The sequence below is a fragment of the Miniopterus schreibersii genome (genome assembly GCF_964146895.1).
Source record: "Miniopterus schreibersii genome assembly, chromosome: 1".
NCBI lineage: Eukaryota > Metazoa > Chordata > Mammalia > Chiroptera > Miniopteridae > Miniopterus > Miniopterus schreibersii.
The window spans coordinates 101,487,223-101,504,409 of record NC_138101.1 but is presented as its reverse complement, the minus strand read 5'-3'; the positions used below and the strand labels follow the sequence as shown (position 1 = coordinate 101,504,409).

The window sequence follows — 17,187 nt, the reverse complement described above, 5'->3', positions numbered from 1 at the left end:
CAATTTATATTTATAATGCTAATTTGCTGTACTTGATGGAATTATTTTTTTTTAAATATATCTATTGATTTCAGAGAGAGGAAAGGAGAGGGAGAGAGAGAGATAAAAACATCAGTGATGAGAGAGTCATTGATTGGCTGCCTCCTGCACTCCTCCAACTGGGGATGGAGCTCGCAACCCAGGCATGTTTCCTGACTGGGAATCGAACCACAGTCTCCTGGATTCTAGGTCAATACTCAACCGTTGAGCCACGCCCGGCCAGGCGATGGAATTTTAAAAATTACTTTGTTGCTTTCTGAAGTATGAATATGACATGATATTTCTGTTCTCAAACCACCTTTTCCTAGTTTTAAAAAATTAATCCAGCTCGGCTGGTGTGGCTCAGTGGTTGGGTGTCGACCCATGAACCAAGAGGTCACTGGTTTGATTCCCAGCCAAGGCACATGCCCGGGTTGCAGGCTGGATCCCCAGTGGGGGGTGTGTGGGAGGCAGCCAAACAATGATGTTTCTCTGTCATTGATGTTTCTCCCTCTCTATCCTTCTTCCTTCCTCTCTCTCTAAAAAAAATTAATAAAAACATATTTTTAAAAAATTAATCCAACATTATTAATAATCACTTTTTAAAAATTATTTTTAACTATTTATTGTGGAAAATTTCAAACATACATAAAGTTAGAGAGAATATTATATTCAGACACCAGTACTCTTTACTCAGCTTAGACAGTTGTTAATATATGGCCAGTTTTGGTTTATCTGTGCCACCACATTATTCTCCCACTCCACTGGCATATTTTTGTTGTAGTTGTTTATCCTCACCCGAGGATATTTTCTTCCACTGACTTTTAGAGAGAGTGGAAGCGAGGGAGGGAGGGGGAGAGAGAGAGAGAGAGAAATATAGATAAGACAGATCGGTTGATTGCCGCCCACACGTGTTTCGACCAGAGCCAGGGATCAAACCTGCAACCCAGGTGCATGCTGTTGACTGGGAATCGAACCTGCAATCCTTTGGTGTGTGGGCTGATGCTCTTAACCACTGAGCCACACTGACCAGGGCATCACTGGCATATTTTTTATTAAATTCAAGACATCATATAATTTTATCCATAAATAACTCAATTTGTATCTCTAAAAGATAATGGTTCTATTTTGTAACCTAAGTATAATACCATTATTATGCTTAATACATTTGAAAATGTTTTCAGTGTCACCTAGTCAATGTTGAATTTTCCCCAGTTTTTATTTTTAGTTCATGCTTTTTTGAGGTGTAATTATATACAGAAATTGCACATAATTAATGCATAAGTAATGTGCACTTTCAGGTACAGTAGGAGGTTAGATCTCATGGTAAGTGTTCTTCCCATACACAGAAAAAACAACCAAAAGTGAAACACACACACGACGAAAGTTTTGGATGTGATGAGTATGTTTAGTACCTTGATTGTGGTGATGGTATCACCATGTATAAATATGTCCAAATTCATCAAAATGTATACATTAAACCTCCACAATTTTTGGTTTTATTATCCCTGTACTTAAAACTAGTAGAAATTAACCAATTGAAATCTTCATATTTGGTCAGTAGGTGTATGGATGAAGCTAGAATGAAGACTTAAGTTGATATGATAAAAGAATTCTAATATCAGCTGCTTTTTAAAAATAATTGGTGAGTGGTAAAGGTTGGAAGATGACTCAAGGTCATTCATGAACTGAATTCTTTCCATCTTGTTGCTCCACTTTCCTCTGAGTATCTTCCTCAACTACATGGTTGAAGCAGGGTTGCAGTTACATCCATGTTCCAGCTAGCAGGAAGGGGAAGGAGAGCATGAAGGAGGGAGCACATGCCCAAAGTCTGTGGCCTATATTTGGAAGTAGTCGATAGCCCTCTACTCACATTACATTGATAAAAGCAAAGTGAATTGGCTGTATCTATCTGCAAGGGAGGCTCAGAAATGTAGTCCATAGGGGACCAGTCATGGCTGAGCTGCTATACTATAGAAGAAGGGAAAAACAGATTTTTAAAAAAATATGTCCTTATTGATTTCAGAGAGAGGAAGGGGGAGAGAGAGAGAGAGATAGAGACATCAGTGATGAGAGAGTTATTGATTGGCTGCTTCCTGCACGCCCCACTCTGGAGATAGAGCCTACAATCCCGGGCATGTGCCCTGACCAGGAATCGAACTGCAATCTCCTGGGTCATAGGTCGATGTTCAAGTGCTAAGCCAAGCTGGCTGAGCAAGGAAGAACAGAGTTTGATAACAGATTACATTTTCTGCCACAGTCCAACTCTTTGGCCTTCCAGATATTGCTGCAGCTCCTACTTTCTATATATAGAACCGTTTATCCCCTCCCCAAGGGAGAGGATACACAAGCCGACCCATTCGCTGCAGCTTGCTCAAATTCTAGGATTCCTGGGTAGTGTGCAGTTTTTGTTTTTTGTTTTTTTGTTCTGATGTGGCTCTTCATGGCTCAGCAATCTATAAACTCAAAGAGAAGAGATCTGCTCCTAACAGTATATAGAGTCCCTTTCAGAAAAGGGAGAACCCGGCCCTGGCCCACGTGACTAAGTTGGTGAGTACCTTGTCTCATGCACCGAAAGGTTGCTGGTTTGATTCCCAGTCAGGGCACATACCTAGATTGCAGGTTTGATCCCTGGTTGGGGCACATACGGAAGGCAACCAATTGATGTTTCTCTCATACATTGATATTTCTCTCTCTTTCTCCCTTCCCCTCTAAAATCAGTATAACATATCCTCGGGTGAGAATTAAAAAAAAAAAAAAAAGAAAGAAAAGGTAGAACCCGGAAACACACAGCAGTTACTAGTCAGCAGGTATTAAATGTTGCTGAGCAAAACTTGCAAAGACTTCCAACTGGGTTTTAGAGTAAATTTCTTGGTTAGCTCCTCTAAGTGCCTTCCTGGTTCTGTTTTCTGGGAGAAACCTTTTATCCATTGTCCTCTGTGGACCCTGGCTCTGCCTTCTAGGAGATTCTTATTTGTTCATTGTCCTCCAGGATCACAGATAAATTGGATGTTGGAGAGTATGCCCTCTGTAGAGGCAGCTTAAGGACTTGAACAATCTTGAGTTTTAGCCAACTGGGCGTTTAGGTAGTATAATTCCCTCCAAACTTTGATACCGTTCAGGTCTCTTTGTTGCCAACCACCTCTGTATGTCAGAAACCATCTCCAAAGCTATTTTCTGGACATAAAGTTCTTTACCTTCCTCTGTTTCTTGTCTTTATTTCTAGACTCATGATTCTTTACCTTTAATGGCTGCTATCTCAAAGCCATCTGAAATAATAGTCTTGAATGGGAATATAATATGCTTAATCTGATGTTTATTCCAGGACTGGATCTTTTTTTCTTTTTTCCTTATTGGGAGGTCTTTGAGAAAAGTAGTGACCAACAGTAGTTTTATAACTAGTCGTTTGATATAGAGAAACAATCTCTTCACACCTGTGAGGTCCCAAATATCTAGACAGTCTCTGTTCCTTCCATCTTTGTTCATAAATTGGCTAATTCTTGTTTGACCTCATCTCTTTCTTAGAATACCTTACTAAAAGCAGTAAGCAGCTGCCAGTATACACTGAAATTTTGGCTGTTTTCTATTGCTTCACCTAGAAAGGCTCCATAGTCACATCGTGTATCTTCTAAATTATCGCAGATGATAGCTCTATCAAATGTTTTGCCACAGCATTAGAAAAACCACAAGGTTTCTAGCCTGAAATATATTTACTTACTACCTAGTACCCAGCCACTAAACCAGTGCCATATAATTTAGATATTTGTTTTTTAGCACCTGAATCCACATAGTGATATTTGTTTTAGGGATAAGGCTAGGTTATTGTGACAGACACTATAAAATAACATTGGCTTAAAAAACCCCCACAGAATTAATTTATTTCTTTTTGTTATTTATTTATTTATTTTGGCCTGTGAAGGGTTTTTTTGTTTGTTTAATACATCTGAAAAAATGTATATACAAAGAATTGAGACATGACAAAGCATTGGTTCAACACTAATGAATCTACAAGAACTAGGATTTGGGAAAGGTGGAGATTATGTAAACATTTTTAAAAATTGGAAACTGCAACCAAAATAAGCTGATAAAATCCCTATTAACACTTATGAAGAGTCTTCATAAGAGTCTCTCCATGATTTTTATTAAACTAGAGAGTTTCAGTTGGCTGCTCTAGGGTTCCTTGTACAAAGCAAAAATAAGGGGATTTCCCTGATTGCTCCCCATGTTGTTAATGTTACCCTAACCGCTGCCCCACCCTGACCCCAGCCCTAGCTTCTTAATGAAGCAGGTCTCCATCTTCATAGCTTGAAAGAGGATGAGAATCATTTCACAGACCTCTGTCTTCTAGCACCACCCCGCATATCTCTTGGGTCTTCAGCTGTGTTCTAGGGACTCCCTATTATACATTCTTAAGCTGTACATCTGTGCTAAGCATATAAGACAGTGACTGACAGAACATTTTTTTATAATTATGTACTCAATCCATTTGAGTATTTCAAAAGGTACAATAGTTTTCTTCATTTGTCAGTGAAAGAAGTTAGAAATTAACTTCAAAAAAATTAGGAAGTGGCTAGCAAATTTCCTTGAAAGTCAATCACATATATAGTGTATCCTAGGAAAGAGAAGGAGCAAGACAGATTCCACCCACTATCATGAATTTCATCAAATAGTGGACTTACTCAGGGGTGGCAAGTAAAGGCAACTTTCAAAAAGGAGTATGTTATTAAAGAGCACCAGGTGGGGAACATGTTTTCTAAACTAGAACTAGGAAGTGGAATGTAGAATAATTACATCCTCCTTAAAGGCTTTCCAATGGTTAATGAATTTTTTAAAAATGACCAAATAAAAACAACCTCCCACATCCTCCCCCCCAAAAAAGAAAAAAACTAGGTGTCTAGATCACTCTCCAGCGTGGAACCTAGGAGCAGCTTTAACCCAGATTAGACTATTAGAGTAAACACAAGCATGCCTTTGCTTTTAAACAAAAACTAAAGTAAGATAAAATAAATTTTTGGCTTAAAAAAACTTGCAAAGATTTAATTTTTTTTTAATTTTTTTTTTTTTTTGGCTTGTGAAGGGTTTTTTGAAACAACAAAACAAAAGCTAATGCTGATCTCTTTTCTGACAATATGCAATTAGTCAAAGTTAACTAATATTGAGAAGGGGAAAGGGCCATTCCTGTGGGCCTTGTCTCACATGTGTGCATGTGGGTAAGTGTGGGGTCATTTGTCATTATTGCAAAAATGAATTTTAATTTTTAATCTTTAGTTTGATTTAAACATTGCTTTTAGTCTTATCCTGACACCAGCTGTGCAGAAAGGGCTCTGGAGAGATGTTCATAGCAGCACACACCTGCGGCTCTTTGGTTCTGGAGGCTCCAGGGTAGCCAACATTGCTTCTTTGTTGAATACATTCTTTATGAGTGCTGAACACTCCACATACTTGATGGTCTTCTGGTCACGGGCCAGCTTTTCAGCAATCTCTGGAGTGATAGGGTTCTGTTTGTTCTTGGCAAGTTTCACAGAAGGAGAAGGGTCATCTCAGATCAATTTCAGTCCCAACAAGCAAGAAAGGAGTCTTTAGACAATGGTGAGTTACCTCACATACTAATTTTTTTTTCACATTTTCAAATGAGGATGGAGAGACCACTAAAAAACAGACTAGAAATATATCTATTTGTGTAACTCAGTGGGGGTAACCATAATCCTCTTCCCCTGCAGTATTAAAATGTCCAAGAGTAGATGGCTGGCAACCAATTATAACTGTGACTGCATAGCTGTCAGAAATTCATATGGAAATTTGTTGTGTAGGATATCAGGAGACATGTTTTACCATCGGCACTATAACCCACAACTCACTTAATTGTCTGCATTAAGTTTTCTATCCACTTTAAATATTTCAAATCCAGTGATGACCTTAGCTTCTCTGCTGGGCTGTTGACAGTACTCCAGAATTAATTTCTTTGATGTTCAGATTGATTTGTGCCTCTGCTCCATATGGTCATTTAGGGATCCAGATTTCTTTTATTTTGCTGTTCTACCATAGCCTAGGGCATTGTCCTCATCTTTAAGACTGAAGCTGATAGCAGGCACCTCTGTTTTCCTGATAACAGGAGGAGAAAGATTGTGCAGAAATGTATAACTGTTTTTTTAAAAATATCTTTATTGTTGAAAGTATTACAGATATCCTCCCTTTTAATCTCCATTAATCCCTCCACCCTGCATCGCACCACCCCCCCAGACCTTCACCACACTATAATCTGGGCCATGGGTTATGCATATATGCATATAAGTTCCTTTATTAGTCTCTCCTCACCCACTCCCCCACCCCTCCCTTCCCACTGAGATTCATCAGTCTGTTCCATCCTTTTGTGTTCCTGGATCTATTTTGTTCCTCAGTCTGTTTTGTTTATTAGACTCCACCTATGAGTGAGATCATGTAAAACTGAATCAGGAAGAAGCAGAAAACCTGAATAGGCTAATAACAACTGATGAAATCGAAGCAGCAATAAAAAAAACTCCAGCAAACAAAAGCCCTGGTCTGGATGGCTTCACAGGGGAGCTTTCTAATTCTTTAAGTTGCAGGGTTAAATAGGTTACTAAAAATTTTTCTTGCTTTTTGAGGTAGGCCTGCAGTGCTATGAACTTCCCTTGTAGGACTGCTTTCGCAGTGTCCCATAGATTTTGGATTGTTGTGTGTTCATTTTCATTTGTTTCCAGGAAGTTTTTTATTTCTTCCTTGATCTTGTTGGTAACCCATTCATTGTTTAATAACATGTTATTTAGCCTCCATGTGTTTGAATGTTTTTGAGTGTTTTTACTGTAGTTGATTTCTAATTTCATGCCCTTGTGATCTGAGAGGCTTGATATAAATTCAATCTTCTTGAACTTGTAGAGACTGGTTTTGTGTCCTAACATGTGGTCTCTCTTTGAGGGGGATGTATATTCTGCAGCTTTGGGTGAAATGTTCTGGAAATATCAATTAAATCCATCTGATCTAGTGTGCCATTTATTCACTGTTTTTGTGTTGACTTTTTGTCTCAAAGATCTACCCAAGTGAAGTCAGTGGGGTGTTAAAGTCTATGACTATGACTGTATTGCTGTTGATGTCTCTCTTAAAGTCCTTAAATTTATTGTTGATAGGTTCTTATTTATTGCCATTTTAATTCTTTATGCTTATGTTTCTCTCTCTATTTCTTCTTATTACAGCAATCCCTTGAACATTTCTTGCAATGCGTCTATTTCTACTTCTAATTACAGCAGTCCCTTTAACATTTCCTGCAATGCTGGTTTGGTGGTGATAAACTCCTTTAGCCTTATTTTGTCTGGGAAGCTCTTTATTTCACCATCTATTTTGAATGATAGCCTTGATGGATAGAGTAGTTTTAGGTCCTTGTTTTGCATTACCTTGAATACTTCATGCCTTTCCCTTCTGGCCTGTACAGTTTCTGATGAGAAGTCATCTGACAGCCTTTTGGGAGCTCCTTTTCAGGTAACAGATTGTTTTTCTCTTGCTGCCTTTAATATTCTCTCTTTGTCTTGAATCTTTGGCATTTTAATTATGATTTGTCTGGGTGTGGACCTCTTTGGGTTCTTCTTGCTTGGGACTCTGTGCCTCCTGAACTTGTGTGACTTTTCCTTCACCAGGTTAGGGAAATTTTCTGCCATTATTTCTTCAAACAAATTCTCTAAATCTTGCTTACTTTCAACCTCACTTGACACTCCTATAATGCAAATACTGTTACATTTCATGTTGTCCCACAGCTCCCTTAGACTGTTTTTTAATTGATTTTTCTTTTCGGATCTCTGATTGAGTGATTTTTTTTCTACCTTGTCTTCTAATTCTCTGATCTGATCCTCAGCTTCCTCTAATTGCTGTTTATTCCTTCCAGTGTATTCTTTATTTCTGCTATGTTGTTCTTCATTTCCTTCATAGTTTCCATATCTTTTTTCATGCTGTTGAGCATCCTTACAATCAGTACTCTGAACTCTGTATCTGATAGATTACTTTTCTCCTTTTCATTTAGCTCTTTTTCTGGAGACTTCTCTTGTTCTTTCATTTGGGGCTTGTTTTTTTTGTCTCCCCATTTGGCTGCCTGTTTGGGTTTGTTTCTGTGTATTAGGTAGATCTGCTAGGACTCTCAGTCTTTTTGGAAGGCCTCTGAGGCAGGCCGAAGTCAGACGCTGTTTGTGACTGGCCCTTAGTATCCTGTTTGGAGCTATCAACAACCCACAGCTTGAGGTCTCCTCTGCTGGGGCTGGGTGAATTTGGACAGGACCAAGATGCACACAAAAGTCTACTTTTCCAAGGCCCAGGTCCAGAAGCAGATCAGGTAAAGACTCAAAGCATGCAGGCTTATTAATCTGATTCTCTTAATGAGCCTCAGGCTGTAGAAACTCCACAGGGTAGGGCAAGAGGTTTTCCAGCAGGATGGGGCAATAGCTTCCCCCTCAGGCAAAACCTGCTTAGAAGGTAAATGTCTGCCTCTGCAGTCTAGGGGAATGACTTGGCACAGGAATCCATAGGGGTGCCCTGTGAGCTCTATGTCCAGAGCCCACAACCCTAGGTTCTCTTCACACAGCTGCATTCCTCTTTGCCCTCCTTTTGCTGGAGCCCAAGGTGAGTGGCTGCACACAAAACTTTGTGCATTGACTCTTTAAGAGGGTGTCTGCATTTTCAGCCTTCTCTCCCTGGTAGACAGAAACCTGCTGCTTTTCACAGCCAGATGTTATGCGAGCACCTTTCTTAATTCTGGTGCCTTGGCTGGGAAGCCCAGCCTGGGATTTAAGCCCCATAGTCCTCAGTGGGAACTCCCCACAGCTGAGAGATCCCTTTGGACCTTCAGCTGCTGCCCATGGGAGCCCAGCCATCCCTCTTGCGCCTCCACACTTCCTACCAGTCTCTGTGGTGTCCACTTTTCCTCCTTGGTTATGAGGGTGCTCTCCAGCTCTTCTTCAGTTGCAGTTGATTATTCAGGATGGATTTTCTATATTTTAGTTGTAATTCCAGTTTGGTCCTGGGAGAGTGTCAGTGTAGCTTCCACTCAGTCCGCTGCCATCTTTAATCTCAACTGTCTAACTCTTAAGCCCTAGACTCAGAAGTTAGCACACATCAATCCTGTTAGGTTTCATAGGCATGATCTAACTCATGTGGTGATACATATATGCAGGGGACACTGGGAACTGTGGTCTCTGGGGGAGTCACCGTGTGCCCAGCACAACTTTACTGCCATGGATGAAAGGGCCATCAGAGTTTGGGGAACAGCTGGCGCTCTCCATCATAGCACCTTTAATAGTGACTTTATTTGTTCATTATATCATAACTCTGGAATTTATCATGCTTTACAGTTTTTCATTCTTATTTTCGTTGGGCCTGAGTGTTTTTTAATTTTATATTTTCTGAATTAATGTATTCAGTTTCAGTTTATCCTTTTTTCAATTGATTATGTATTTTATATGAAAGTCTTGCTGGATTAAAGATGTCCAGAAAGGAATATTTACTTGATTTTTCTTATGTATGTGTGGCTTTGTTCAGTTGAATTCCACAAAAGAAGGGAATGCTGACTTTGTCAGTACTTTTTGTGCTAATAATCTGTACTTTAAAAAAATTCATGGGGAGTATAAACACAATTTTATTTTATGAACTTCTAGATAGTATTTTCCTAATACAAATATGAACTCTAGTGTTGGTCAGAGAGGAAACATCGTGCAATTTTTATGATTTTTAGTAAAATGATCATGCTTTGCGTCATTAAGGGCAGACATGCAGTCTTTGCTTTTGAACTGGAATATGAGTTGTATGAGTCATACTTTATCTACTGTGGCTCTTCGGTAAAAAAGTAAATACGATTCTTTAGTAAAAACTCAGCTAATACCTCATGGATAAGGCAGTAATAGCCAGTTTAAAAACTTACTATAAATAGAAAATTTAAGTTTGATTTTTATTATCTGTGTTTACCCTTAGAAGAGCAGTATATTCTTGTCTTCTGCAAAGGTGATAATAATGGTTGGTCATAATAAATTATATAAAATTTATAAAATGATTTTGTCTAATTTATTTTCAGACAGAAAATTGATGCTTATAATGCTAAACTGAGAGTGAATGATGTGAAGCTTGGTAGTTTAGAAAGTGAAGAATTTATCCCTTATATGGGCCTAGCAAAACACCACATGTCTTACCAACAGCTGTTCACCATTTGTCATTTTCCTTTGTTCCTCAAAGCTATGGCAGACTGTCCTTCTAGCATACAGCTGCTTTGCGACCATGGGGCCTCAGTGAATGCCAAAGATGTAGTAAGTCAATTTATGTTTATTCTCGTTTCAACTCATGTGTTTTGACTTTTATGTTTTGGGTGATTTGTTGTCTTAATACTGTTTTATTTTTTTTGTTGTTTAGGATGGGCGGACACCACTTGTTCTGGCTACTCAGATGTGTAGGCCAACAATATGTCAACTGCTGATAGATAGAGGAGCGGATATTAATTCCAGAGACAAACAAAACAGGTAATTTTTTTTTTTTTTTTAATCACAGCTCTCCATACACCAGCTGCATGCACAGTGATTCTGAAACTCTGCTGCTGTGATGGCCTTTTGGTTGAGCCCTTCCTTGGAATTAGTATCACGTCTTATTTTTCTTCAAAGTCTGCTGAAGAAGGATGGAGAGCACATAGGAGAAGATGACGGGTAGATGCAGAATACAAGCAACGACTAGGGCCTATGTTTCAGTCAATGAATTGAAGAAAGAGGACCCCAGTTATTTTAAGCTTTATGAAAATGTTTAATGAAATGGGCTCAAATAAGGTACAAGGGAGAAGAATAAAAAATTAGATCTACCGTCCAATTCTTCATTTGTGAATCTTTTGAGAGTAAAAATTATATCTACAGTCCACTTTGTTAGTGGGTCTTTTGGTTCCTGGGTGTCCTGGAGCTTGACTTGTTTAGTACCAATTTTCTCAAGGTATTTTGTTTCCTTACTCTGCCCAGGCACAATGCCACCTCTTTCTCTGACACTGAGTTCATTCTCTATCCCAAGATTCCTTTAGTTTATTTTTGCTTCTGTATTTGATGCTATTTTAGTTGGTGTGCACTTATAATTTCAGTCTGTGATTCTCCCTTTCCCCTTTTCTAGGTCTAGTGTATCATGTTGCTTACTATATTATAAATCTGGTATTTATGGTCATAAAGTTTCAGACAACAAAGTATCTGAAAAACAACCCCTCCACTAGTTGAAGCATTAAAGTAATTTATAATGAGTTTTGGGGATTTTATAGATGATTATGAGTGAAGTTGTTGGTTTCTTTTTACTTAATTTTATTTTTCTAAACATGTATCCTGTTGTTTGTAGTTCATTGGAAGTGGAGCAGTATAAAGGCTTTAGATGTCAGATTTTTTTAGCTCTAGTTGTTTTTATTGTTTAGGCATCTCAAAGGAAGAAATTCTTAAGCAGTTAAATCATTGATGTGATTATTAAGAAAGTGACTTTTTGTATTACTTTGGTTTTGTAGGTACTATAATCTGACTCCAAGCATGACTGAGAAAATTTGATTTAAAAATAAATTTTAGTATTGGAGAGGGATGATCTGGTTGATCCATATATAATGCCTTGTTTTTTAATTGCTCTTATATTTTTCCAAGCATATTTGTCTTGTGTTTTTTTAATTGGAATTACACACACACACACACACACACACACAAAAATCAGCGAGGTAGAGCAATGTGTGTTGTATAGAGTAGATAGCAGATGATTTTATAAATAAATTAAAATCTTAGGTTCTGACACTATTTTTAAGTTTCTTTTTATTCCCTGTCCTATAGCATTTTTCCCCAATAGCAAAAACTTTGTTAATGCCTGTTTTTTATAAAATTGTATACCAGTAACTCTTGGAGAGTATAAAAGAGAACTAGAACATAAAAAGCAGAGTAAAGCAAGAATCAGTTTCCTTATGAAATACAATATTCACAATTGAAGACAATTAGTTAGATATAGGATAAGTCATTTCATTTCATTAGGTATTGGTTTCCTCAGCAATAAAAATAGACAATTGGGCAAAATAATTACTAGGATCCTTCTAAATTTGCCTGATGATTTAATTGTTTTGTTGCATTATTACTATTTGCTCATAGACTGTTAAGTGTTTAGTGCTGATGAGTCTGTCATGGCAGAATAAACCAGTGGTCCATGTTAATGGGATTAATTGAGGAAGGTTTATTTGAGGAGGCAAGTTTTAAAATTAGGTGTGAAGGTGTGAAGGTCTCCAGGTAGGAAAAGCAGGGCTCTTCTAAAAAAACAAATCAGGAACAGGCATTTGGTTCTTGTTGTTTGGAATAGAAGAGATTCATTGGGGAGGTTTGCATGTTGTGGTTCAGTTCATAAAGGGACTTGAATAGTTTGGGTTTGTTGTTTTAGGTTTAGAGCAGGTGGGTTACAGTATCAGTTGTGAAAGATTTCTGTGGTAATTTACTTGTAGGACATAGTAGGACAGGAATAAAGGGAGTTAGTTTGGTAGAAGAAGTAAGTAACAAATGTATATAAAGTAAAGAAAGATTTTAGCTCTGAAAACTAAAAACAAAGCAAATGTTTTTATAAATGCAGTGAAGTTAAAATATGAGATTAAAACATAGAGTGAAATTTGAATCTGTAATAAGTGTGACTTTTTTTTTTAATCCTCACCCGAGGATATTTTTACCATTGCTTTTCAAAGAGAGTGGAAGGGAGAGAGAAACATCGATGTGGGAGAGACACATTGATTGGTTGCTTCCTGCATGTACCCTACTGGGGCCCGGGATTGAGCCTGAAACTGAGGTACGTGCCGTTGGCCAGAGTTGAACCTGGGACCCTCAGTCCATAGGCTGATGTTCTAACCGCTGAGCCAGACCAGCTAGGGCAAGTATGACTTTTTAAAATAATCTTTGTCCTTTAAAAACAGGGGCTCTGGAAGAAGATTCCTGAAGTATTTTTTTGGATCTCTCTCAAGGTCTTTCATTCTTTCGTCTTCCCTTTTAGAACTGCTCTCATGCTAGGTTGCGAGTATGGTTGCAAAGATGCTGTAGAAGTCTTAATTAAAAACGGTGCTGATATAAGCTTGTTGGATGCCCTTGGCCATGATAGTTCTTACTATGCAAGAATTGGTGACAATCTGGACATTCTAACCTTATTGAAGACTGCATCAGAAAATACCAACAAAGGTACCAGAAGTTTTCTGTATCTAGTAAAGTCCAGGATGATAAGGAGCAGCTTTTAAAGATTTAGATGGTAGAATTACAGTGTGTAAGAAGCAAAATATTCAGTACTGAGACAGTGTCTGTTGCAAATGTTTTTTAGTTTATCAATAAACCCTACGATACTATGGAGTAATTTATGAACTGAGTAGAAAGAGTCAAATCAATTGTTTTAGCAATATATATTTTTTGATGGGGGGGTAAAGCTCTTAACTTTATACTTAACAGTTTTAAAGAATCATTCAAACCTGTATATAAAATATTCAACCAATATTTATCAAATACTTGTGCCAAGTATTTTTCTATGTTTATTAAAGAGAAATTAGAAAATACAGAAAAGTACAACAAATAAAATTAGTTACTCATCCTACTACTGAGGGCCTTTATTAACATTTTGAGTCCTATCCTTCCACTCTTCTGCCTATGTGCATGAAATCAAGGTCGCCTGGAGTGAGCTGCAGATTACTTTTTGCTTAATATATTTTGTAGTGTTTTCCCTCATAAGTAAATATTTTTTCTATGGTATGATTTTTACTGATGCATAAAATTCCATCTATTTAAGTTTAATTTAATTAAGCAATTTTCTATAGGTGTCATTAAAGTTGTTTATATTTTTTACTAACATAAATGACAATTAAGTGACTGTCCTTATGCATAACTATTTCAGCATACTTTTATTATACGTTAGGATCAATTCCTATAAATTGAATCATGGGGTTTCAGAGTATCCACATTTCTTTAAGCTTTTAATATATATTAACAAATTGCCTTTCAATTTCAGAGTGTTTTAAATATTGCATTTTTCACCTGTCTCCCCTTCCTAGCATTGAATATTATCTACCTGGATGTTGTCATAACAACAACAAAAAAACTTCACCAATTTGAGATGCAAAAATGATATTTCACTATTATTTGAACTATAAAGTATTAAGCATTAGAGGAAACTTTAAAATTTTGTGTTTTCATATTGACTCAATTGTATAGTTAGGGAATTCATATCTGCCCAAGTTAACCTGCTGTTTCACTGTTTCTCTTCCTCATCTCTCTAAATCTTCAGGGAGAGAACTTTGGAAGAAAGGACCATCATTACAACAGGTAGATCTTAATTTTAATCTAAAAAATTATATATATTATGCAGTTTAAATAAAGTGCTTAGTAAAAGTGGTTAATGATTATACATAACTGTTTTGAGTTTAAATGCGTGCTTCTCTCTGCTCAGTTATTCATGCCCATGTAGAACGTAGGTATTAAGATCTGGAGGCTTTATCTAAATACTATTACTCAGCTTGAGACAATGGATTTTAATTATAATGAATGCATCTAGTGGGAAATAAATAGCCTCCTGATTGCTGACCTTGAACATCCAGCCCTTTCAAGTATGAGATACTGCACCTTGTTGAGACTCTTAAATGATGAATTTTAGCCTGGCAGATCATAGATGGTTTTTCCTGTTCTCTCTTATAACAGATCAAATATTACTGTTACGGGAAAATTCTTCCAGCGTAATAAGAAGAAAACAGAACTCAAAATTGATTATATATTGTGATTTTAATACCACTGTTAACATTTTGATTCCTTTTTTCTCTCTGTGTGTATTTAATTTAATGAAGACTTTTCTTAAAAAAAACACACAAGACATGAAATAATTCATACCTTGCACTTATTTTATTATCAAGTCATTATTTAACCCTGGTTTTGTGACCTAGTCTCAGTAAATGCCTCATCATTTTGCCCTGATCTCTTCGAGGTAAAGTGGGATTGGTTTACGGCACTCTATCCAGCTTGCTCAAAAGCTAGTGTAGGCAGCTTTCCTCTTCTGCTGGCTGTTTCCTTCCAGGCTTTCAGCTTTTCTCTAGTGAGAGGAACCTGAGCACTTCCAAACCCTGAAGAGAAAGTAATCAGGTACTTTCTGAGCAATTCTGATCATCGTTCTGCATCATTTCTCTACCTCTCCCCTGAATCTGAAAGCTATATTAAAGCATGTTTTCTGTTTTAATCCATCAGAATTAAGTAATACATTCATGCATGGGTCATGTCTGCTGTCACTTTTCTTTTCCATTTGGAGCAACTGTGTCAACCTTCTCTCTCATTCCTCAGATAATCTAAGTGGGGGTAGAGTGAAATAAAGTGTGCATTGTTGTGTCTGGTACCAGCCATCTCACATAGAATCAGAGAAGAATGGTTTCTGAAATATATAGATATTTAAAGAGCTATTGAATGTTATTATGGGAATGTCATTATGCTTAGTGTTATCTAAAATAATACATGGAGTTAATATTCTGCTAGGAACTATAAAACTCATTTGTTTCCATTTTTATTGAATACATTAAAAATATATTCTGTAAATAGGATATTTTCCAGTACTAAGGGCCATATAATCCCTGCTATCAAAAGACTACAGTATAGTTTAAAAAATAAAACTTAGTTTGTTTAACCACATATCTGTAGAGCACCTGTTATATGCTAATTACTGTTCTAAGTGCTGGGGAGATCATAGTGCTCAAAGTTTCTGGCTCATGGAACTAACTCCCAGCCTAGTGAGAGTGATGACTGGGAGAGAGTATTTAGGGTCATAGCAGATGCTCTGAAGAACTGTGGAACAGGATTAGCAGATGAAGGAGGGAGAGGGTGGAGAATGGTTTTAGATTGTGTGGTCAGCAAAGGCCTCTCCCAGGAAGTGACATTTGAGCAGAGATCTGAAGGAGGGAGCCATAGGGCTCTGGGAGATGCCTCACTGAGAGAGGAAAGGGCAAGTGCCAGGCCCCTGATGAGGGCTCCTGTTTAACAAGGCCAGAGTGACTGAGTAATGTGCACTTCATGGAGCAGGCAAAGCAGCGGGGCAGGTAGCCAGGTGCCAGGTTATGAAGGACCCTCTTGATGGGAAGGCGCGGGATGAAAGTGGTATGAGACTGGTCAGATTCCGCCTGAAGAAGTCCTTTGGTAGAAAGACAGAGGCTAGAAATGTAGTTTGGGCCAAATTGTAGATACAGAATCTGTTTAATGGGAACTTGTCCATGTAATTCTAAGTCCAGACTTGTTAGAATGGTTGTTCAAAGAGTTGGTTAAACAAAACTCAACAAATATAAAACATAAAATATTATCTTGTAGAATTAAAGCACTAGCTTTTTTTTTTTTTAAGCTCTCAAATAGGAAGAAAGAAATGGCTTTCTAAATTGTATAGATTTAAAATTTGGATAAAAAAGGAGGTTGTTTGTTCTCCTGTTTAATAACTATATTTTTATTAAAGCAGACCTCTAAGCGGCAATAAGGTTTCAAAGAGTAAGGGCAGACAGCACATACCCAGCCACCTCACTAGAGGTCTTTCATGTAACTCTGGCCAGAGGATTGTCTGGCTCGTACTTGCCACGCCTGTTTGGTAGTTTATTTCATCAGTGCGCAAAGAGAGAAACAATTTTTATATTTTCTTTCAACATTATGTGTCTCCTCCTCCTGTTTTAAAGACTAAATTCTTCCTTTGGGAATGGTTGATGATGCTTTATGGCACAACTTGAGTTTTCTGTCTAGTACAAATTCTCTCTTTCACAGTTTGGTGACTTTGGTTAAAATAAATCCTTAAAAATAAGGATTTTAAGTTGTGTTATTTTTCAGTATTTTAAAGAAAATTATGTTTGATTTATTTAAAACCAATATCCTTAAAGATGCTTTCCATTTGAAGTTTTAAATGGAAACAGTGCTACCTTGTGTTATGTACACCAAAATTTAATTTTGGATAAACTGAAAATCACTAATTGGGTTTTTTGCCTATTGAGGAAAATATATGCTTCTGTATTCTCATACATGCTAACCTGTGTTCTCTTTTGTTTCACTGAAGCGAAATTTGACACACATGCTAGACGAAGTAAATATGAAGTCGAATCAGAGGGAGCACCAAAGCATTCAGGTAAAAAGGAAAAAAAATGCTGTCTTCCTTTGCAGAGAATTCCAATGTTTT

At 37.4% G+C, this 17,187-nt stretch overlaps 1 protein-coding gene and 1 pseudogene across 5 annotated transcripts in view; one reads left to right on the top strand and one right to left on the bottom strand.

Annotated features, from left to right (window-relative positions):
• The window catches only part of UACA (uveal autoantigen with coiled-coil domains and ankyrin repeats), a 98,772-nt gene that overhangs the window by 53,133 nt on the left and 28,452 nt on the right, over window positions 1-17,187 (top strand). For all 4 annotated transcript variants that reach the window (XM_081155404.1, XM_081155406.1, XM_081155407.1 and 1 more), the window contains exons 6-10: window positions 10,240-10,310; window positions 10,414-10,520; window positions 13,021-13,202; window positions 14,293-14,330; window positions 17,068-17,136. In XM_081155404.1, the coding sequence (XP_081011530.1) occupies window positions 10,240-10,310; window positions 10,414-10,520; window positions 13,021-13,202; window positions 14,293-14,330; window positions 17,068-17,136 (467 nt within the window). The remainder of the gene's footprint in view (window positions 1-10,239; window positions 10,311-10,413; window positions 10,521-13,020; window positions 13,203-14,292; window positions 14,331-17,067; window positions 17,137-17,187) is intronic.
• On the bottom strand, window positions 5,355-9,296 carry LOC308563095 (cell division control protein 42 homolog pseudogene; annotated as a pseudogene). Its single transcript has 3 exons — window positions 9,223-9,296; window positions 6,059-6,120; window positions 5,355-5,871 (listed from the first exon to the last, which is right to left on the bottom strand). The product of its transcript is annotated as a cell division control protein 42 homolog pseudogene (transcript).